At 40.1% G+C, this 24,378-nt stretch overlaps 1 protein-coding gene across 1 annotated transcript; it reads left to right on the top strand.

The window, feature by feature from the left end:
• Window positions 1-9,035: 9,035 nt before the first annotated feature.
• On the top strand, window positions 9,036-23,413 carry LOC120745758 (DNA excision repair protein ERCC-6-like 2). The gene is given in 20 exon segments (XM_040050898.1): window positions 9,036-9,351; window positions 9,690-10,117; window positions 10,235-10,351; window positions 10,524-10,717; window positions 10,912-11,005; window positions 11,197-11,264; window positions 12,616-12,823; window positions 12,966-13,106; window positions 13,491-13,607; window positions 13,687-13,805; window positions 13,884-13,956; window positions 15,611-15,756; window positions 15,848-15,943; window positions 16,130-16,229; window positions 16,351-16,503; window positions 17,155-17,235; window positions 18,173-19,139; window positions 19,217-19,371; window positions 19,838-19,995; window positions 21,243-23,413. Coding segments are annotated over 20 exon segments (4,605 nt in total). The 5' UTR covers window positions 9,036-9,323; the 3' UTR covers window positions 22,405-23,413.
• Window positions 23,414-24,378: the final 965 nt, after the last annotated feature.

Raw genomic sequence — 24,378 nt, 5'->3', positions numbered from 1 at the left:
ATACCAAGTGTCGAGCACGGTGGTGGAGGGGTAACGATTTGAGCTTGTTTTGTTTTGCAGCCTTGGCACTTTTCAATGAGTCAACCATAAACTCTGTATACTAAAGTACTCTAGAGTGAGATGTGAGGCCATCTGCCTGACTGGTCCAAACTGTGTCATGCAACAGGACAACGAACCTAATCATAGCTGCATCGGCATAACTTTGTGCTGAACAATTCATAATTTTATTGGGGGCTTATATTGGTTGGGTCTGTTTATTGCGGGGATCATAATCCCCCTAACCCCCCCTGGAAATTACACCCCTGCACAGCTGCAAATCTCCAAAAGAATGACTGAAAATGAAGAATCAAAGCGCTACAGTGGTCAGTGAAAGTCCAGACCTTAACTCGGCTGAAATGCTGTGGCACAGCTTTAAGTGAGCTGTGCATGACGCAAATTCAGAGAACTGAAACAATATTATCAAGAGTGGGCCAAAAGTCATCCACAGTGATGTCAGAGAATGATAAAGTAATAGAAAAAAACGATTACTTTAAGTTATTGCTGCTACAGTTGGTTCTACAAGCTACTGAATCATGAGGTGTACTTAGTTTTTTAACAGCCTCATTCTACATTTAGACTTCTTAATGGAATCTCAAAATGTTTCCTCAAATCAAGAATACTGAATAAAAACATTTTTTTCAACTCAATATGTGACATGCAGTAGAATATATGTACTACTCATTTTATATGAGTTATGAGTTTAAATCGTTTAAATGTGTCCACTGTATATTTGGACACATTTAAATCAGCTGTTGGGTTCAAGTAAAAGGTGAAATGGCTGTGCTAAACTACTGTACTATATGCTATACTACCCCGAGGCCATATTTCTCTTAACTTGGTATATGATTACATTTCACAATAGTCAGCTTTGACAGGTCACACTAACTGCCTGCAGTACTGCTGACAGATTTAAATAGAGAATATCCAAAGTATCAAGGAACCAGCATAAAAGGCAAATGGAAAATTGTGTTGGTATTCCAATAAGTACAGATTTGTATATCCTTCTGTTTTCTCTGTGGAGTCTTTCTCTATTCACTGTGAAGTTTCCACCTCTGATTTGTGTATCAGGAGAAATGCAGTGTAGCCATGAAGGACAAAGCAATGTGTGCTAAATGGTCCATAAGCATGGCCTGGCCTGGCCCTGAAAGCCCCTCTGGACCCCATATGGTGAATATGTGTGGATGCATGGATGCACGGCCTACCCGCAGCAGGGCTGCTCCCCACAGTAAAACATCCCACTGAATACCCATACAAATATATAAACACATGCAGATATTCAAAAACTCAAAAACACAGTACATTAACACAAGATACATAAAAATACAACTATGCATGAAACTGCCAGCTCTCACGCAAATGAAATCTCACAACTACACAAGCCCTTAGGTATTTCACGTGCAACAACTTTAAAATCCTGCCAATCAAGATAGCAGTGTCTCCACAGATCCTTCTGCACCTAGTGAACTACTACAGATACCACGTTGTACTCCCCCCTAATCCTGTTTGTGAATTGGTGAGCAAAGGGGAGCATAATTGCATGCTTAAACGCCTGAGAAATGGACATCCAGTTCTGCTGAATCTGTGCTTTTTGTGTGGCCTCATTGTTGAGACGTGCAGTCATGCAGTTCTTTGACTTGCAGTCATTGTTGGGTTAGGGGTGGTTCAGAAGAGTGGAAGTGGGGAAAATATTGTCTAGGGTCCAGTTATTTTATTTCAGTATCAAACAATCCATGCTTGCCCAACATGCCTGGCAGGAAGAGTGTGATTATTACCAGAGTGGAGTAACACAGGCAGAAATCGGACGCGTTTCCCTCTTTCCATTGCGTTTTTGTCCTGCAGTTTAACACTCTTGTTGTCAGCGATCTAATCAGCTGTTTTTTTGTTTTTTTAAGGCCCTGTGGAGAATTTTGTAGCAAGATGCCAGCTACACAAGCACAAGAGCACACACACACAGACATGAACAGACTCCACAGTCAGTTATACTTTCTGGTTGATGGGCTTTCTGGTAGTGTGGCCAAAGAGGACAAACAAAAGGCTCTTCTATGGGGTTGCAGTGTAATGAGAGGCAGTGTGATTGTAAATATGTTGCTCTGCAGAGTTTTCCATCTCACTGCAGGACAAAGGGGACCAGCCATCAAATTCGGGTCATTAGAGGCTTCTACGTTGTAAATCAATTTGCTGAGCAGAATACGTTGCGTCATCATCTGTCTGTGGCCCCAAACTGCTCAACAGAGGCTGAAGGATTCTCCACTTATGAAATCTGAATGACAAAAAGTGGTTTTGTATATTTACCTTTTACCGTTTCAGTGTGGCCGCAGGCCTGAGAGCACTCTGACATTTAGAGGGAGGTTAATTATCAGCTTTTGGAGGAGCGAGTGTGTGAGAGCAAGAGGAGTTTGGATGAGATAATGGATAATGATTAAAGTTTATTTGAGCCTTATATAACTTTATTAAAAAGAACTACAGCACTTTTGTCTCCAGCCTTGCTAAATGGACACTATTTACTGTGACTAGCTCTTACATTCATAATGATAAATGAGACAATGACAAGATAATAGGTGGATTTCAAAAAATTGCAGCTGTGACAACACAATTTGAAGTGATTCTGAGACATCCTGGCATCTTTAAAACAATATAAATACATAGATGACAGTCTTAATTGCATACTGCCTATGATTTGGAGTGGTGCAGTCTCTAAGGATGTAATCATGTCAGAAGTCTGTGATGCAAATTATCTTATTAACTGTATTCAAAACTACAATTACTGCCTGGGAGTTGCAGAACTCCCCCGCTGGTCAAAATAAAGTTTATATTCATGTATTCATATTTAAAATGCATAGCACATAGACAAAAGATCCGTACAGTAACTGCAGGTTCAGAGTGGGAACCCAAGATCTGTATCCAACCAAATGTATGAACATTATGAAATGTTAATAATTGAGTAATGGTGTTGAATAATGGCCAAGAAGTTTTTTTCGGGGGTTTTGCGGAATATTTCAATGTCACAGTAAAGTTTCTCCTTTGACCATTTGCACATGTATGATTTTTTTGTCTTCCTCCACTCACCCCAGCTAGTTATGCCAGATGGCGACTCCTCCCTGAGCCTGGTTCTGCCAGAGGTTTCGTCCCATTAAAAGGACATTTTTCCTTCCCAATGTCACCAAAGCACTTCCTCAAAGGGAAATTTCCTGCTATATAAATATAACTGAATTGAATTAAAATGATTCACTTCTGTCAAATTTTGTAGTAGTACACATTTAGAGTGAGGATTAAAAAAATTATGACAGAAAGATGTTTTGTTAGCTATTTCACATCTAAAATCTCTTCATTCTATCCTTCTGTGGCCAGTTTAAAGAAATTACCTCATGGAATTCCTGATATTTTTCATTAATTTGAAAAGTACGTATTGACAACTGGAGGAATTGAAAGAAAGTTTTCATAAAAGTAAGATCATTCCCTAGGATTATACTACCACAAATGGTTAGAGAAAGATTAGCTCTGCAGCAAAAAGACCATTACTATGAAACAAATGCAACTGGTACAAAAAAAAGTGAAAACGTGTCAGAAATGTTCCTCTTTTTGAAAAATCCACACTCATTTAATTAAGGCTTTGTGGATATGTTGCTCTTAGACATCTTACTTAATTTAAATTAAACTATTTCAGCTTTTGCAGGACACACTTATACCATGAATGAATTAAACAGATGAATGAAACAACTGCGACAAAGAGAAAAGCATGAATTATCAACCTAATTTTCCATCTGTGCAATCAGTGTTTATGAAGTTGAAACTGTCATTTTTGGCACAGTGGTAATTGCTTTTGGCTCATAGTGGACTTTCTGACTCATGAGAGAGAGGACGTGGAACACAGGAGTATTTCCGAAGCTCCCGAGTGCGGGACAAGACTTCCATTCAGGTCTTTCTAGGCGCTGATTACAACGTACGACAGAAGTTTCACCCATGGCTGGTCCAACACTGTTTTATCTGAATCAAACCTCAACTGAGGCGAATAAATCCGACTGAGATTAAAGCTACTGCTGCAGGAAACACCTTGTCCACAAAAGTGCATGTTCTTAAGTCAATACAGGTGGGTTCCTAGGAAAGCCAGTGGGGAAATTTCACCATGAATGCAAGAGAATTCAACACTCTGACCTAATTAGAATAAATTAGAAAATATTTCTTTTCTGTTTTAAGAGATTACAATGTTAAATATTCATCTCAAGAAAGCACAAAGCTGAGACAGCAAGAATGTTATAAAAAAAAAGTTGTTACTTAACAGAAGTGAAAACTAACTCGTTGCAATTATACTTAAGAGTAGAGTTCTTTGGCAAAATGGAATTTTTTTTCTATTTAGTTTAGTTTCTATTTAGTCACATTTCAGAAGAAGTCACTGCCGCAGACCAAAAATACCACCATGCATGTTACTTCTCATACACAGTGTTGGGAAGGTTACTTTTAAAATGTATTCCATTACAGATTACAAAATACATGCCCCAAAATGTATTCTGTAACGTATTCCGTTACGTTACTCGATGAGATTAACGTATTCTGAATACTTTGGATTACTTAATATATTATCATGCTGCTTACAACTACGTGAATGTACTATTGCTGTGATTTATTACTGTTACTGAAGGTCCGCGGCTCCGAACCGTAGTAAAGGGACCGCTGACTAATACGGTGGGTTCTGTGTCGGGCTCGTAGCCGAAAAATAGCTTTACTTTGTTGTCTGGGTCAACTTTGCTTGCGAGAGACAGAGAGAGGCGTTGAAAGGCTGCTCCAACGGAACTTATTGTTTCGAATGAAAACACGAACACAGCATACAGTCGAGTCTTAATAGCGTACTTACAACTGGGCTCGTCAGGCACTCTTCTTGGCTGCAGTGGTTATTATTATATTTACATGCTCCCAGCTCCCGTTTCTGCTCGATGACAGCTCCGACTTTTCCTTTTTCTCCCTCGCTCACAGACACATAACGGGTATGGCAGTCCATTCTCCCTGCAGCACGGACTACACTGCCTATGATGCTACATTCTTTAGAGCTATACCTGTAGCATTCTGCCTATTAGCCTAGCACAACAACAACAACAAAAAGCCCTCTCTCACCCAGGAAACACGCAGAGAGAGAGAGTGTCACCATGTAACCATGGCAACCGTAACGCTGCCGCCTGGAACAACAGAACATAGCTGTCAAACAAAACCCAAACAGTCCTGACCCGCCACAATATGAAACAGGGAAACAGTGTAATCCATTTATTTCAACAAAGTAACTGTATTCTAAATACCACCTTTTTAAACGGTAAATGTAACGGAATACAGTTACTCATATTTTGTATTTTAAATAGGAAACGGCGGTACATGTATTCCGTTACTCCCCAACACTGCTCATACATAAGTAAATATCGTATAGATCAGCTAGATCGATACATTTTTACGGGTGGCTACAATTAGTTAATATCTCTGCACACCTGAATGAATAATCTATGCACACTGTTTTACTTGCCACTATTTATTTTCACATTTTTATTATTTTTATTTCAGTGCTGGATCTGACCTCTTCCATCTTATGTTTCTTTGGCAGTTCAGAAATCAGGACACATATTCAAGTTAGAATGTGTCTGGTTATAGAGCTGGCTCAAGCTGAAAGGCAAGCAGAGACAACATGGGCTTTCTTGAAGGCAAGTAGGTTCCCAAGAAGGCTGCTATATATTCTGGCTTTCTATCAAGTTTTTCCAACATAAAAAAGAGCAGTGATAAAATAAAATACATATTTTTTCTCCTCCAATTTGATCAAGAAGAAGCTAAGTTTGAAAACCAGCAACTGATTTCAGAAATGAAAAATCAAAATCCAGCACTTGGCACAATATCTCAAAAAAATCAATTAGTCAATTTTGAAAATGAGAAGGTTTTGCCAGAAGCCAGTGATCTATTTATCTCAACTCTATCTGTCTGAGTCGTGAATTTCTAACGGGGCCAGAAAAGGTTCCTTGTGATTCAGTGAGAGAACAAGCGTGTGTGAGATGTAGTGTAGTATGTAAACCGTTTGACATCAGTGTTTGGGCTTTCTTTATGAGAACATCTGCAGCAGCTGCCCTATAAATTCCCAATGTTGAGAAAGCAGGAACAAAAAGTTCCATTTTTGTATAGCAGTGTACCATGGCAAGAAGCGGACCCAGTCGTGCCTCATCTGGAGCAGCATGGCCGACGTTTTGGGAAAATCAAATTGGGGATGGAGAACTGAGATAATGTTGGTGTATGTTTACAAGCCAGTTCTGCACAGCAACAGACAACATTGAAGAGATCTTACTGATTGCCACCATATCAGCCCCAGACAACAGGCAAGACATCTGTCTTGGTTTTACTTTTCAACAGACCAACTCTGTGTGGTATTCTGGCATTTAATGGGAAATATTGGCTGATGTGACGATGTTGTTGTTTCCTCTTTAAGAATGTCTTCATTGCCAGTGATATCTAAATGTTAAGGTTTCAACTAGCCCCATAGGCAATCAGCATTTCACATTATTAGCACATTATTAGCAGACACACTCAGTGCTAAATTAAACATACACTCAAAATTCAAATGCTTCTGGCTTCTTGGCAGATTTTTGGGACTTTTCAGACTTGTGAAAAATGCTGACAATTCAATTCAATTCAGTTTTTTTATAAGGTACTAAATCACAACAATAGTTACTTTGGGGAAATTTATATTGTAAGGTAAGGACCCTACAATAATACAGAGTGACAGTGGGAAGGAAAAACTCCCTTTAACAGGAAGAAACCTCTGGCAGAACCAGACTCAGGAAAGGGCTTCCATCTTTTGTAACCTGTTGGGGGTATGGGGAAGAGGCATGCTGACATGCTGTGGAAGAAAGCCAATGATGAATAATAATAACTAATGATTCAATTCAGAGTGGTGTATAAATGCACAGTGAGTGAAAAGGTGAGTGAAGAAGATTGATTTTAGTGGAGGGAGACTAAAAATCCAGAAAAAAACAACACTTTACATAAAAGTTACTAACTGATTTGCATGTCATTGAGGGAAATGAGTCCCATCCCTAAAACTGAGCCAGAATTATTGTTCCCACAGATTGGCTGTGTGCCATGATTGCAATCAGCCAATCAATCAATCACAGATACTCCTGGTCTCAACCTGTATATCGAATCATCCTGCGTCAGCGTGACACTGAAAAACTAGTTATGCAGTTATTCCTTCTAGCCTGGACTATTCTAATTTACTATTATCAAGATGTACTAAAAAAAAACCCGAAAAGCCTCCAGCTTATCCAGAATCTCTGCAGCATGACTACTGACAGGGACTAGAAGTAGAGATCATATTTCTCCTATATTGACTTCTCTTCACTGGCTGCCTGTTAAATCCAATTTTAAATCTAATTTAAAAAACCTGCTCCTCACATAACAGATCTTAAATAATCAGGCTCCATCTTATCTTAATGACCTTTTATCACCCCATTAGAGCTCTCAGACTGCAGGCTTAACTGTTGTTCCTAGAGTATTTAAAGGTAGAATGACAAGACCATTAACAAGAAGCTTGGTGAGAAGATGACAGCTGATGATGTGAATATTCAGGGGTGGAGGAAATGTAAAATGATCATCAATCACCCTCGTCTGGAGCTTAAGGCAAGATCTTACCTCACAGGGTGAGGATAATCATAACAGGACGAGGATCATCCCAAAACTATATGGGAGGAGTTTGTTAATGATCTGATGGCAGTCATGACCACAGTCGCCAACAACACCACTGGTAACACACTATACTGTAATGCAGGGATATAAAACTCATTTTACATCATGTGCTACATACAGCCTACTTTAAGTCCAGACCAGTAAAACTCTCCTTTCCATCAGTGTAAAGAAGTAATTGTTTCACTGTAAATTTCTATATTACACTGTTCTATTTTTTTTAAATATTAAACTATTATTTATTAATTTTGTGTAGTATAAATAGCCATGGGGAAGTTCTTTATCAGCACAGTAAAAAAATAAGTTCAAAATTTATGCCCTCCTTAACATTTTCCAAAGCCATCCAGGGAGCTGTATTGCATCCTTTTACAGACTGATTCTGATCGGCTGGCCTTATGTTTGTCACCCCTGCTATATTGGATTAAAAATTTGCAACGTATGCAAGTTCCCCCTGCTCAAGAAGGCATGTACATGTACAAAGAGTCTGCATCTGATTTAAGAGGGGTCGGCTACAAGGTTTTTTGGCTGCCAGCAGATACTGCAGGTGTACTGGTCATGTAGAAACTGGAGGCAGCAATTGTCTTAGGAGAACATATTATATGCCACCATGCACCTACAATTTCAAGTCTCATTCACCCAATCACACACATATCCATACAGAACTTTTATCTACTGTATCATTCACTCACACACCATACAGATGCATCAGAGGCAACTCTGGGTTCAGCATCAGTGCACAGGATGGACTGAGGGAACCAGGGATTGAGCTGCCAACCTTCTGATTGGCAGATAGGTAGACCATCTGCTCTTCCACCTAAACCACCTTAGACTCACACATTGTGATCAACCCTGATCACAACATGTGAGTCAGCCTGGCAAAATGCAAAGGAATAAATAAAAGAAAATCACTGAGATGCTCAGAGTACCTCCAAAAACCGGGGAACTACGAGGGTGAGACAAATGTGACCGATCTGTGTATTGTTAATGTCATATGAAGTTAATTGTTAGTTGATATTATATTTCGTTAACTCCAAATCAGATTTGAGATGTTTTATCTCATTTTGATATTTAAATTTTATCATTTATTTCGTGAATAGAGCACATTAAAACCTCAGCAGCACTTTCCACACAAGAGAGACGCATGGTTAAAGAGATGAAATCGATCGAATCATTAAACCAGACAATGTTTAATAAATGATTTAAATCAAATCAACAAAGCTGCACAAACGACATTTTTATATTTACATTTATTAAATGTAGATTCGTCGGTGAAATTTGTCGAAAGTGCGGTATCGATTGTGAAAACAGGTAAACACTGAGCAGCCTGCGGTGTTTACTGTAGTGGAACTGATCCTGCTGTGAGCCTGTTGTGCCTTTTCCCCAAATAAAGGACGCTTGGAAGAGGAGAAAGTATGAGCGACTTACTCGGAATCACGTGACTCACACAGATAGGTTTTGTGTCTCCATTTAACCGTTTTCCTTTTTTGTATATGATGGCTGAGCTAATCTAGCAGGCTAACAAGCTACAGTGCCTTTTCCTCTACCGGAAGAAGATCAGAGAGTGCAGCCTCTGTTTCCTCCTAATGGCTTCAACTTCTGCAGTTGGAAAAGGTATTTTTGTTCTGTTTTTCTTCCTATTCTGTCTGTTTTCTCCGTAGATAATGTTTATATTTCTATCAAGTAGCTTTTACGTTCATTTTTACATTCACAAATTAGTGATTAGCCATATTTTAACAGTTGGTGGTAAATACCCCCTCCTGCAAAGACGTTTCTTTCCTTTTTTTGACCAATTTCTTAAAGAGTATTTGCGAAGATTATTGTTATATGTTATAGCTAGTGTTATAGTTGCCCAAGTTTAAATTTGCAGTCATTTTAATGACTGGAGTTAATGTGAAATTCTTTAATACATCTACATCATTAATAAATATAATGTCACAATGATTTTGCAGCAGAATGGCGTGAAGGTGACAGTTGTCTGGCTGTACACCCAAAACATGGTGTCCTGAGAGAAGCCACTATCCAGAAACTGACCTCCAGCTCTCTTAATGAGGATACAGCATGGGTGATATTTAAAGACACTAATAAAGATGTGGGAGAGGACGAACAAGAGGCGGAAGCCATACCTGTCTCAAAACTTGTGAGACCTGGTTTGAGGGACTTCATGCATGAGAAACCTTGGTTTCCTACCAGCCTGATAGACCCCAGGTTATGTGTCCCGTTAGAGCTGAGTGATGCTGATGAAGACCGAGTTCCGTATACCATCAATAGATACCTTAGAGCTTACCAGCAGGAAGGTATCAGGTTCATTTACAATAACTACATCCGTTCCAGAGGTTGCATCCTGGGAGATGACATGGGCCTGGGAAAGACTGTACAGGTACAAAGCACATTATTTTTTTTGTGAGAACTGTTAAAGTGCCAGTGTTTGTTTTTAATTTTGCTTCCTGTGGCTCTCTTCCTTTTCATTCTTGTCGTCTGTTGGATCTCACCTTAGGTCATTGGTTTTCTGGCTGCTGTATTGCACAAAACAGGCACATGGGAGGACATTGCAAACAACAGGCCCCAGTTTCTGCAGAGTCAGCAGTCATCTGAGCAAAGTAATCCCAGCAAAGTAGGTTTTTTTTTTTTTTTTTTAAAGCTTGCTTACATAAAAATGTGACCTGTGTTTTAACAAAATTGTCAAGAAAAAACACACACACTATGTATTTGATAAAGTGCAACAAGTGACAGCAGTGGAATATCACAGTCACAATTTTGACATTTCTGTGACATTTCTGTTTAAGGTGTTCCTTATTGTGGCCCCACTGTCAGTGCTTTATAACTGGAAAGATGAGCTGGACACATGGGGTCACTTCCAGTGTGTGGTGGTCCACGGACTGAGGAAAGAGGAGGAGTTGGCCCGCATTAAGAAAGGGCGAGTTGAAATTGCCCTCACTACCTATGAAACTCTTCGTCTCTGCCTGGATCAGTTTAATAAGTAAGACCCACGCTTAAAAAACATGTATAGTACATTTAGTACTATTTATAAATTAGGCTCCTTAAGAAATTGTTCATTTTGGTTTTTATTTATTTTTAAGGCACTTTAGTTGCATTTTAGATCAATTTTGTGCCGTAAATAAATTTGCCTTATCTATTTATGCCCTAGATTATATCTTTGCCTTTTCCCTACAGGATTGACTGGTCTGCTGTGGTTGTGGATGAGGCCCACAAGATAAAAAATCCAGACTCTCAGATCACTCAGGCCATGAAGGAGCTAAGATGTAAGGTTAGAGAGCTTGTGTTGTTATTTCAGAGTTCTCGTATTTAGTATGGACTACTAATGGGTCAGTATCAAATAACTGATAGTGGAAAGTGTTGATGTGCTTTGTCTTTGAGGCTGTAGACATTAATTTCTTAACCTTTTAGCAAGCTCAACTTTGAGTCAGGATTCTAATGCTAACTTTGTATTTCCATCAGGTCAGAATTGGTCTCACTGGAACAATTTTACAGAACAACCTGGAGGAGCTGTGGTGTGTTATGGATTGGTGGGTTAAAATTACAACCTTAAAATTTATATCACAACTTGTCTTTTAAAAACTGTGAGAGGCATAAAGCAATGCAAGTCAGGAACATGTTTGGATATGGGAGGCTATTTCACTTTACCCTTTCTTTTTACAGCCCTCAGCAAGTGTTTGACCACTGTAGGATTTCAGTTGCTCAACATTTCTTGGCCTCCTCTGTTGTTTTTATTGTTTCATAATTTGCACAGTGTTTTTAATGGGCCATGATAGGCTGCCAAGAGAGGGACTGTGGTACTGCATGAGGAAATCAGGAGTGGCAGAGAAAACTGAGGTTGGTACAGGACATGTACGAGGACAGCGAGAACCTGGTGAAATGTGAGTTCAAGCTGGAAGTGGGATTACATCAGGGATCAGCTCTGAGCTCTTTGTTGTTTGCGATGGTAATGGACAGGTTGACAGATGAGGTCAGGCAGAAGTCTCTGTGGACTATAAGATTTGTAGATGGCATTGCAATCTGTAGTGAGGGTAGACAGGCAAGGAGCGGCAGTAGTGGCATGGATTAATTTAGATACCTGGGATCAACCATTCAAAGCAATGGACAGTGCATAACAGTGAAGAAGCGAGTGCTGGCAGAGTGGAGATGAGTGTACGGAGTGATGTGTTCCCGAAATGTTGCAGTAAGTGTGAAAGTAAGGTTTACGAGATGGTTTTAAGACCTGCTGTGTTGTATTATTTGGAGATAGCACCACTAATTCCCACAGGAGGTGCAGCTGGAGGTGGCAGATCTGAAGACGTTAAGATATTTTAGCTTAGGTTGAGCGGTTTCGAGACAAAGTTGGAAGATTGAGATTTTTTTGAACATCTAGAGCAGGGATAATGTATATATTGGACAAAGGATGCTGAATGTGGACCTTCCAGGTGAGAGGTTGAGAAGAAGACCACAAAGAAGATTCATAGACGAAGTGAAGGAGGACATGCAGAGGGTTGGTGTTGGAGAGCAGTATGCTAGTTATAGCGTGAGATGTAGTCAGATGCTCCACTGTGGTGACCCCTAAAAGGAGCAGCCTAAAGAAGGCATTTTTAACTAGACCATTTTAGCACCTGAATTCAGCCTTCCCTGAAAAACATCCGTGACTGTTCAACATCAATGGTCCCATCAATGTGCAGAGATGGGCACTAATGCACTCCCACACCTCCACAAATGCTTGCCTCTGGTCTTACCGTCTTACTAACAAGAACCGTTAAATCTTACTGTTAAAGATCTTACTTTAATATGTAGACTTTGCCCCATTTTCAATTAAATTTAATGAATTGCATTATGTTTTTATTTAACTTCTATGCAGGGATTCAGATTTATGTTTACTTTTCTCTTCAGGGCTATACCAGGTTGTCTTGGTAGCTTAGGCCACTTCAAGAACAAATTTTCAGATCCAATTGAGCAAGGGCAGAGGCACAGCGCAACCAAACGCGCTCTCGCTACAGGGAGGAAGGCCGTCAGAGCCCTGGTGAGGAAGATTTCTCATTGGTTCTTCAGAAGGACTAAAGCTCTTATCAAAGAACAACTGCCCAAGAAGGACGACCGGGTAAGACTAGACGTCAGACTGACCAACACTTTGATCACTTACTGTCCTTTATCATTTTCATAATTACATTTTTTTAAATTCAATCAGATTTATTTGACTTAATTCCCTTCTGTATATGTATGTATGTGTTGTTTCGTTGAAGGTGGTGTATTGCTCTATGACAGAGTTTCAGCAGACAGTGTATCAGGCAGTGCTCGGCAGTGAAGATGTGACATTACTCCTAAGGTCATCAGAAAAATGTGACTGTCACAGCAGACGCACCCGCAGAAGCTGCTGCTATAAAGTTAGTTTTTCTCTTCTGCTATCGTGTGTCCCTGCAATTTACCAAGCACAACTTGATTCTATATGTTGAGACCAAAATCACTTTTATTGGATATTTTGTTTGTTTGTTTACATTTTATTTTACCCACTTTAAAGTATCACATCAAAATATCACAATGTATTTTAACTGCAGTCTATATAAAGTGTCTTTGTGAAGGTGCCTAATCTTTTTTTTTCATTAAGTAACTGTTTTAAAGTTCATTATAGTCTGCTAGAATACACTAAGTAATAGATCCCATTAAAACAGAAAGGAAACTTTATGCTTTTGCATAAAAATCACATGTATAAAAATCAACAAGAAGATGCTTTGTCTCTTACATTAAATAATATTTTCCTTCTATCATAGACAAACTCTGATGGTGTTCATATGAAGGAGCTGTACTTTAGCTACCTGGCCATATTGAGAAAAGCTGCGAACCATGTAGCACTCCTTCAGTCTACTCCAGGCACCAGCAAGAAACAGGTAGAGTTGTGTTGCTTTGCACATGATTCTGGATCGATTCTCTCAAGATCATTAAAATGACTTTCCTACTTATTTTTAGGAAAAGTATGTGAGTGCTGTTTGTGCAAAGGTATTCCAGAAGTTTCCAGAATTTGTGCATAGATGCAAAAATGAAGCATTTGAAGCCCTGTCAGACCCAATGTACAGTGGAAAATGAAGGTAAAGCACGAAAACAGCTGCGTGATCCCTTCACTGCCAGTTTCTAAAGGGGGTTAACAGGTTTATGCTTTCTTTTAGGTGCTGGCAGAAGCTTCTCAAATTTTATCTACAAAAGAGAGATAAAGTGCTTATTTTTTCTCTCTCAACCAAGGTGAGAGCTGCGTTTGCATTTTTTGTTTCTGTGACTTTGGATGTGTGATTGCAGGTTTATATGTTGTGCAATGAGTGAATTAAATACCGAGTCGTATCTATTTTGATAGATTCCAATTTGTTCATTTAAATAGGGAGTCTTCTTCTAGGGTCTTTTTACATTTATACATATTTCCCTTAGGCAGTGTTATTAAAAAGCACTCTGTGCAGTTTCATTGCTATGCAGATGATACCCAGCATTATTTTTTCATCAAGCCAGATGATACAAATCTACCAGTTAAATTACTGGCATTTCTTAAAGACCTGGATTACCTCTAATTTCCTATTTCTAAATCATCCCAAACTGAAGTTTTTGTACTTGATCCTAAAAATCTTGGAAACATGGTGTCTAACCTGATACTCTGGATGGCATTAACTTGACCTTAAGTAACACTATGAGGAGTATTTGAGTTCTTTGTGACCAGGATATGTCCTTCTGTATGCATATTAAACACATGTGTAGGACTGCATTCCTTCATTTGCAAAATATCATCCTGTCTCAGAGTGATCCTTAGAAACCAGTTCTAAATCTTTCCGTTAACAGGGAGTTTTTCCTTCCCACTGTTGCAAAGTGCTTGCTTATAGGGGGTTATGCAATTGTTGGGTTTTTTTTCTAATATTGTAGGGTCTTTACCTTACAATACAAAGTACTTTGAGACAACTGTTGTTGTGAATTGGTGCTATGCCAATAAAATAAAATTGAACAAAGGAGCAGCCTGAACCCTGCTAATCGCGTCTTCTGTTAGATGAATTGCTTATAGAAAAAAGGTCTAGAGGACGTGGTTTTCTCATTACATCGTGTTTATTTATAAGTTTGTGGTGAAGACAATTAGACTGAGAGTGCAGTCTAATGGTTGTAGTCACCTGATACAGTATAGCTCATTTAAGCTTCAGGTATATCAATCAGCAGTTATTATAGTTTTTGCTTTCTGTTCAGTTTAATTTCACTCTCTCCAGGAATACATCAGGTGTCTTTGTGAGGTTCTGTTGAAATGCTGCTGCGTCTGCTATAATTCTGGAATTAGTTTCAGAGTGGGTTTACTCGTTAAATTTTTAATAGTTTTAGATTTGTTGTCATTATCGTGTAGGTGAGATTAAAGTGCAGAGCAGTCTGATAATACACGGTCACATAGGCTTAAGTCTAAAAGTAATATTTGTATGTTAAGTATTGTTGTGTTATCTCAGTTAGGTTTTGTTTTCATTTAATTTTACAGCACTTTCACACTCACTTTTAGGTGTTATATTAGTTTTAGTTAGTTATAACCTTGAGCCTAAGTTTCTTTTTCTCAGTCTTCACATCATAACTGAAAGTACTTAATTTTTGATGTGGGCGTGGGATGAAGGCAGAGTGTGCAGATGGGAGGAAGCATGATATGAAGCCATATTTTCATGACCTTGGTTTTACTTTAATGCTAATCATGGTGTCCATACAGGCCAGTGTAGTGCTCAGTGTTTAGCCTCACTGTAGATCTGTAAGTATAAGTTGTAAAGACTGAAGTCCAGCAGATATTTTTAGATATGCTGCTTCAGTTTACACGTGTAGGATCTATTTTCTATACAAATCTACTGATTAATAAACTCCTAAATGGTCATTTATTGTGTATTGAATCTTTTAGCTATTAGATGTGCTGGAGAGCTACTGCATGGCTGTGGGCCTGGACTTCAGCAGACTGGACGGATCCACCAAATCCAAAGAGCGAGTCCAGATCGTCAGAGACTTTAACAGCTCCTCTCACATCAACCTCTGCCTGGTTTCCACCATGTCAGTTGGAAATACCAACACTTGTAGCAATTAATTTTATCCTAGGTAGTATTTGGTATTGAAACCTACTAATATGTGTATTTTCTATTAGGGCAGGTGGTCTTGGTCTTAACTTTGTTGGTGCTAATGTTGTGGTGCTGTTTGACCCCACCTGGAACCCAGCCAATGACCTTCAGGCTATTGACAGGTAGGCTGCCACCTGACTAGATATTATTTCATAGCAGTGTTTTGCTGCAGCTCTTTAGCTAACCTAACAATATTCTGGTAATTCCTAACTGTTGCATACTGCATCCAAAGTCAAGGCAGGAATGTTTGGTGTTATTGCGCCACTTTGTGCTGTTGAAAGCATCATACTTTTTATACATCTCCTCAGGGCGTATCGCATTGGCCAGTGCAGGGATGTGACTGTTCTTAGGCTGATCTCACTGGGGACTGTGGAAGAGGTCATATACCTACGACAAATTTACAAACAGGTACCAGACTACTGTAAACTCATAGACATAATGTAATCTGCAATTTAAATACTGTATATACAGATGAAGCTATAGTATATAAATTAGATGCTGCATTTCCACATTCTCTCCCATTTTCCAGCAATTGCACTCCTCTGTAGTTGGCAAAGAGAGCTCCCGGCGGTATTTCGAAGCAGTGCGGGGGCATGGTGACCATAAGGATGAACTGTTTGGGATCAAAAACCTATTTAGGCTGCAAACTCAAGGGACCTGTCTCACCCGCAAGATTTTAGAGGTTAGATAGCCGACAGACCTTTTACTGTTTGACTGTGTGTGCTGCTGCCCGCCTGGACTCACATCATCCCACTGATTTATTTCCACAGTCGCAATTCAGGGTTTCACAAACCAAAATGACTTTTACTGTTTCTTGTCTTGGGCCTTTGGAGGCATTTAACACTTGCTTTGATTTTCCACTCAATATCAAGACTTAAACTACACTAGGTAGGTACGACTGTTCTGGTTTCATCATCTCAGAGCACAGAGAAAACTGGGTGTACATATTTCCATCTACATAATAAATGCACTACATCTCTTAATCTTTGAATTCAGGTGTTGTTAAAATAATTGGCTGTAGCTGCGTCCGCAAGGGTGGTTAGCAGGATTCAGAAATCTTGATTTATACATACAACAGTGTCACAGTACTCTAGGTTGCTTGTTGTGTTTTTAAAAAGCAGGATATTGCCCAAATAGGATTTCCCTTTACATTTCAAATTAAAGATATGTTTAAACATACAGTTATAAAAATGGTATCCTGCAGAAAACCTAACCTGTCTCTCACAGTGTTATACTAAATATCAAAAGTGAAAGATATTGTTGTGCTGATGGTTGTGACAGAACTGAGTTGATGCCGTTCACTGAAATGTTTGTTTTGATGAATTCCTCTCAGAGAGAAGGGCAAGTGGAGGCTGGTGTTATGATGAGTACACACACAGGCAAAGACACGGAGGAGGAGACAAAGGGAGCTGGCGTGAGTAGTCTTCTCTTCTCAGAAACTCAGAACATCCCTGACTCTGTCATTCTTTCCAAGCAGACCGCTTGTCTTCCCATTCCCACGTGAACCCTGCTGTCCGTCAGTCTACCAGCCACACAGTCTCATTAAGCAGATCTCAGCTGCTGTTCTGAGAGAGTGAAAGTGACCAACTTGTACTGCACACTTCCAATTAACTACTATTAATACTTGCAAACACATCAAGTGCAGTAGACTCTGGAGTACGCTATGGAAGATAACAGATAACATTTTATTCTATTAGTGAAACTGAAGCATGAGGCTCTTGTTGTGTCACCACCACATATAAACAGCTGGGTGTCATTACTTGTTTGCTCTAATGTAAGGCACATACCACAATGAAGTCTGTCTTCCACTTTTCAGCTATTTATTTATACAGTGGTACCCCTTATCATCCTTTTCCCAGCCAGGCCTGCAGTGTGCACTATGCTGTCCTTTTTACTACTCCACTGAGAACAGTCAGAGCAGTTTTTTCCTTGCAAAAAAATCCAAAAACAAATAACGAAAACCCCGAAACACTATAGTGAATTCAGAAATACTCAAAGAACCTGGATACCTGCAAAAATATGAGCTAACCTGGGTCACCTAGTTCATGAAATTGAAATTAGAATCAGTTGGGGGGCAGCCAGAGACTCATTCATGTAACTCTGGAACACGTTATGACCCTTTTTCTTTTTATCATTATAGAACCTTTAAACCACATTATTGAACGTTAACAAATAGCTTTGTATCACTTGAAAGATTGCCTGGTTGGGTCACTCAGTGGTGATACAGGTGGATTTTTGAGCTAAAGCTACAGTTCACTTACAACAAGATGCAACTAATAAGTGAAATGTATTGCCTGCCCTGCTTGTCCTTTCTTTCTCAGTCTGTTTCTACCTTGTGTCTACTGTTTTAGGAAGCTGGAGGTTCTTCACCTACAAAAGTCCATGTACCAAATGATAAACCAGTGAAGGAGAACAGTGATGCATCAAAAGTCTCCACAGGGGTGCTGGACTTCAGCAGTGAAGAGGATGAGAGGGAGCAGGGGTTCAAGAGAAAGGCCTCAAACTTCAGTACAGATGATTGCAATAGGAGCAGGAGTGCTACAACAGGTCCTGGTCGAATGAGTCTCCAACAGCATGGTTTCTCCAAACTCTTTGAAAGAGTCAAAGAAGCACCAGCGCTAGAAGAACAAACGAGTCCAGAAGATGAAGGAAGCTGCTTTGAGGAAGATCCTGAGGAGAAAAAAAGGGAAGACACGTCGACCTCCATCACAGGAAATGTCGGTGTCCATTTGGGAACAGAAACCAGGGACACATCCTGCAATTCAGACAGAAAATTAAGAGATAATGGAGATAATGGGAGACAAGACGGTGACACGGGTCTGAAACGGCAGATACGTGAAATAATTACTGTGGATGAAGATGGCAATAAAAACTCTAAAGTAGAAAAAAATAAAGTTAATAAACTCAAAACTACATTTCGCCAAAAACACAAGTTTGATGGTTACTCAGATGAATCTGAAGACTTCGACTTAGAGGCAAAGTCGTGGTCCAAAAAGGATACTTTATATTTACATGATGGAGCAGAGAAGGGGGGAGGAAGGACAGACTGCAGTAAAAGGAGGCAAAGTGCAAGTGAAAGGGATAAAAGAAGATCAAAATACACAGAAGATATAGAGACATTCTCATCTTCAGAGGAGGAACATGTAAGTCCACACATGGAGAGATCCAGAGTTAAATTGCAAAAACTTGGGCAAAGACCTGTGACGGGCACAACAGAGAAGGAAGCTTTGATGCCGAAGGCTGTTTCATTTACAACTTTGAAAAGTCAGACAACCCTGGCATCTAAAGAAAAGAATGGAACTATTGACTGCATGCTAGGTTAGTTCCAGTGCTACTTTAAACACTTTTAATAACAAAATTGTACCAATTCTGATGGACTTTTTTTTCTTTTCAAGGAGGTGTACAGGAGGTGGTGTACACCCACTCTAACCAGCGCGTTGTGGGTGGCAGCAAAGCAGAAGAGCTAATCAGTCGAGCTGCTGTACGGGACGTGTTTGAACGCAAAATGTACTCTCAGCTCCCGGCCAATCACCTTCTAGGAACCCAAGAGGTACAAACACTGGTCTGATCCATTGATTCTTCACATAGTATAATATAGAGCCCTCAGTCAAGCGTCATACCTTCAACCCTGTGTTGATGGCAAGTTAAAGGATCATTTCACCCAGTTTATAAAACACATTTTTTTCCTGTTACATGGGAGTGGTACTTGTAGATTACTGTTGGGCAGTTTGTGCTGATTTGAAACAGAGTTGATCAGTGAAATTAATTTTAAAAAGAGTAGAACTATGGGGTAAATAAATGCTGTTCATTATGATTTAGCGCAATTATAGGACTTTTAGGACCAGTGACTTGAGACTGTCCATTAATTGCAGCACAGTACTTCATTTTTTACATGCTCTTTCATGCCTGAAAATCTGGTCCACCAGTAATGACTATAAACTATGTTGTTGTTAGGTAACTTGACAAAGAGTGGATCAATATTTCTCTGAAACTTTACTCTTGTTTGATTGTGCCAGAGCTTGGCGGCGAGTTTGCCAGACAGTGAGCCGTGTCATTCCACTATGAGGCTGCAAGAGCTCAGTTTGGATCATCCAGTCACCTTTACCACCAAGAGTGTGCATCACACCAAACACAACACCTTCATCTTTGGCGAGACTCCCAAAGCTATACGCAGGTAGTGAATTGTAAAAGAGTTTAACTTATTTTAAGGCAGAAGAATCACATGATGACAAGAGAGGTCGGGGGTAAAAGAGGGAGAGGTGATGAAGGTGTAGGGGAAAAAACTGCAACAGAAGAGTAAAAAAAATTCTGATATGGGAGGAAAAAAGTAGGATAATAAGTGAGAGGAAGGTTGAATAGAGGAGTAATGGGAGGAAAGGAAAAGAGAGAGGAATTTCTAGCAGTGAGGAATGAGGCCAAAACCTACCGGAGATATAGTGTTGAGTGCCCCACCTGGGCCTCAGTAATTGTGTATGTGTATTTAGTGAGGGACCACCTCTGAGCTTTTCCTTCCACCTATTTCCCAGCATCGTGCCAAAGATTACCCAGTTATGACCATGCCCAACAGTGCAGGAGTTTTCTCCTTCACACCGCAGCCCTCCTGGGACTAACCAAAATGATCGCCTTAGGACTTCCAAACTCACTCTGATACGTACACACACATATCCTAACAAGTATTAGCACACGTTCACATGCAGAGCATTCAAATACACGATTCTGTTCTGCTGCATCACCCCCACCCCTTTCTAAATACTCAAACGCAGACACACAGACACTGTTCGTGGCTCCAGTCTCACTCCCCGAGGGCTGTATCCCTGCCTGGAGGCTCACCAGGAAGCAAATACACACTAGTTATATTGCTATCGCCTCAGTTAACCTTGGTGTTTAATGATTAAAATCCACATGCGCATCAGGTTATACTGCTCCTACTTTTATTGTATTGTTTTGTTTTGTTTTGTTTTTTCAGTAAAAGCCACAAATGCTAGTAACACCACTATAATTCTGCTTTACCACCACGGAGGTATTTCTGTCCCCAATAATTGTTAGAGCAGAGTTTTAATAGGTTCCTAGGAGCTAATGAAAAGTACTACACACTGCACTGCTTTCTGGATATGAGCATGAATATGGGATGTTTATAATTAGTTAGGCCTCACTCAATATGTAGTTAATAGTATAGGCCTTGTGGCTTTTTGAAGAGGTATTATTTGAGATTTTAAGGCATTTTATGGTCACAGATGCCAGATTCTAGCCTTGATCTTACTGTGCATTTGTGAATAGAGGTTAGGAGAAACCATTAGTTGTTAAAATATCCTGTCGTCTTCAGTATCTAACACAATTTTCTATTTTTAGATGGGGTTTTTTGCACTTTCTTCCTTCATTATCGCCCTTTTTCTTTTCTTTCCTTTCGTTTTTTTTTTGCAGGCAACAGCTGGAGGAAATGGCAGAAAAATTCAAATTTCCCACAGTCCACCAGTTTGCTGTTGAAATTCTGAGCAAAGATTCAACCCAGAGGCTGGCCTTGCTTCACCAGTATTACACTTCACTGAACCTCCCTGAGTTGGCTGATACGGTCAAAAACAACTTCCCACAACCTGTTTCAGCACAAGCCTCCCCCTTAGCTGATAACTCAGAGACCAAAAATCCACAAAAGGATGCTTCAAAAGCCACAAAAAATTTGACATTCACTCAAAAGAATTTCAGAACTAAACCTGAAACATCGCAAAAAACTCCTGTGCCACCAAAAAAGGCTAGAAACTCAAAAGGCAATACTCCAAAACCTCGCAAAAAGCAAAGAATATCACAAAGGAATGTGCTGGAACCTCTAAGTGATGTTCCAAGTCCTGAGTCAGAGGAGCAGGACGAGACGCACTGCAGTGCCAGAGGACTCAAGCGGACAAAGGGAGGTAGTGTTTCTACTTCTGGAGCCCACATAGCTGGTGGTGGTCTTGGCGGCGATCGAGTCAGCAGCAGTGGTCTTGGGTCTGGGGAGGCTTCTGCTCGCCTGAACTGCACAGACAGAGATACCCCTTCTTCTTCGGACCTCAGCCATGGCAGTTCCACCATGGTATCCAAACCCACAGCACGAGGAAAAGAGCAGGAGCAGAAGTCATCTTTGAGGATAAGTGAAACTTTGCAGAGGGAGCAGAGAGAAAATTCTCAGCCCCCTTCCATCTCCACTAATCGCTCCTACCTAACAGAGCTGATAGGAGACACCTCGATCCTAGATGACTTACTAAAACCCAAACCCAAGAGTACTCAACACATCCCAAAAACACCACCCGTAGCACCTGTAAGCACCAATCTTACCACGCCTTCACCGTCCGCACTCACTTCCCACTCTGATGCAACCTTACACACCCAAACTACACACCAGGTCGAAACAACAGCACGGGCATCGAAGGGCAGTCGCAAAGACTTCTGGGACATCCTGAATGAGGGTAATGAGGAGAGTATCAATAGATTAACAGATTTAGAAGTGCAGAGAGTTTGCATCACCACCAACTTTGCAGCTAGAACCGTGTCTGCGGAGAAGGACAGCAAGAGTCTCTGGAAAACTAATGACAAGTTCCTGTGGAAAAAATAGCATTTGAATTTGTATTAGTGAACAGTTTTGCAGATTTGTCTGCAAATTTTCATACTTTTCTTTTGTTTAAAACGATTGAATCTTTTAAATTGTCTTTTATTTTTACTTTTTAAAAAAGAGAATTCTCTTGTATGTTACTAAAATAAACTTCAGTGTAATCACTCTTGAAAGTATTTAGTTGAACGTGCATATACTTTTATGAAAATAGTTTCCCTGCTCTTCTTTTTTTTCTTTTTTTCTACACTGGCTGGGCACTATACTTTGTCGTCACAGTGGTAAGTTGTATATATGTATCATGTGATGACAACAGATAATTTCCATTACACTGGACTGTTTCCAACAGAGAAACAAAAAGTGGAACTTCAGGGCGAAGCTGACTCAGATCTCATCAAACATGGTTATGGTTTGGACTTAGCATAGGCAGGAGTGTATAGTGTCAGCCCTTTAGGCCGATCACACACAGGTATAGTGGCTGATCAGCTGTTCCTAAATACAGCAACTGTGAAATGACTAAACTTTTCATTTGGTAGGTGGTTGGCATCTGGGACTACACGTTTTCTTTTTCTGCCAACCAGTGGTTGTTAAGGGGTTAACGACTGGCTTCTAGGCTTGTGTGACTGATATCATAATTGTCACCCAATAAGTGTTGGTGACTGTGCAGAGATACCACTTAAAACTCCTTAATGGCTGTTAGGTCTGTGTCACTCCACACCCGTTGCTGCCTCACACCTCCCAAGAGAGTGGACATTACATAATGTAGATGGTGATGTTTCCCTGCAGTCGTCTGCACTGTAATCTGAGCGCTCTGTGGGTCTGCTGAGTTGTGCCCCTCAGAGGGGAGAGCTGCTGTGCTATTAGTGTAATAACAATAAGCAATTCAAGACTTAAGTGGAGCAGCGAGATGAGTGATGGCAGGTAGTATTCATGCCCTTCCATTCACCCATCATCTGAAAATTTTCGTTGTAGTTGCATTTGTCAAATTCATCAAACTCTAAGCTTTGTCTTAATATGAAAAAAAAAAGGGTCATCTTGTTTGTTTGGGAGTGCACATTACTGTTCTGTTACACACAGCTGTGTTTGACCTCTTTCAGCTGTTGTGTTGATGTAAATGAAAGCTGCTCTGTTTAAGTGTTGTGCTCTGTGTAGCAGAAATGAGAAAGTGCGGAACATCACTGAACGTGCCTCAACAAATCATGCAGGTCGGTAAAGTGTGTGTGTGTGTCTGTGTGTGTCTGGGTGGTAGATCATGGCTATGTTTGCTAAATTAGAAGCCACACATCCGTCACACCTGTTTAATGAATCAAAAGCCTTTTCTCTTCCAAGTCCCCAAAACATTTTTCTCTCTTTGTTTCTGATTCATCCAAAACTGAGATTTGCAGATCCCTATCGTTTTTATCTTTTTGTGTTTACTGGCAATGGTGAAGCTCACTAACTGGCTTGCAGTGGTTCCAGGCTAATGGATGTCAGCTAGCATGGCTCAGTGGCAAACAAAGCTTTCATGTCCTTAGTACTAACTACATTATTATAACAAAGATCTGCTTCTGCTGCCATGACTTATAACTGACAATGTCTCAAATCAGTTGGATTATTGTATTTTATTACTTGCCATGGGAGGCCGTTTCCCACAGATGGAGCTACAAGAAATCCCACCAAAGAGGCTGACTGTTTTTCCAGTCCTCTCATTAGTTTCTTGTCTTTATGTGTCGAGGGAAGGTTGAGAAGTCTGTTTATATTTCCTGCCACAATAACCTGAGTGTCTGTAAGCCTGTAAAATGCAGCACAGTCAAGCGAAGAGATGGCCCTGAACCTCTAAGTTTATTTTCACAGGTCAGACTGTCACACCTAGTTTGATTTGATTTGTAAAAACTGAATGAGTGTTGTCACCCACTCTGACCTCAACCTGCAGTCATCTTTGGATCGGGTTTCTATAGGTTCACTCTGCAGTCTGTGAAGAACATCTGCAGGCTGTCACAG

The sequence above is a fragment of the Simochromis diagramma genome, unplaced genomic scaffold (assembly GCF_900408965.1).
Source record: "Simochromis diagramma unplaced genomic scaffold, fSimDia1.1 OVJJ01000131.1, whole genome shotgun sequence".
Classification (NCBI taxonomy): Eukaryota; Metazoa; Chordata; class Actinopteri; order Cichliformes; family Cichlidae; genus Simochromis; species Simochromis diagramma.
Note: the sequence above shows the minus strand (reverse complement) of the source record. Positions and strands in the feature narration are given on the sequence as shown.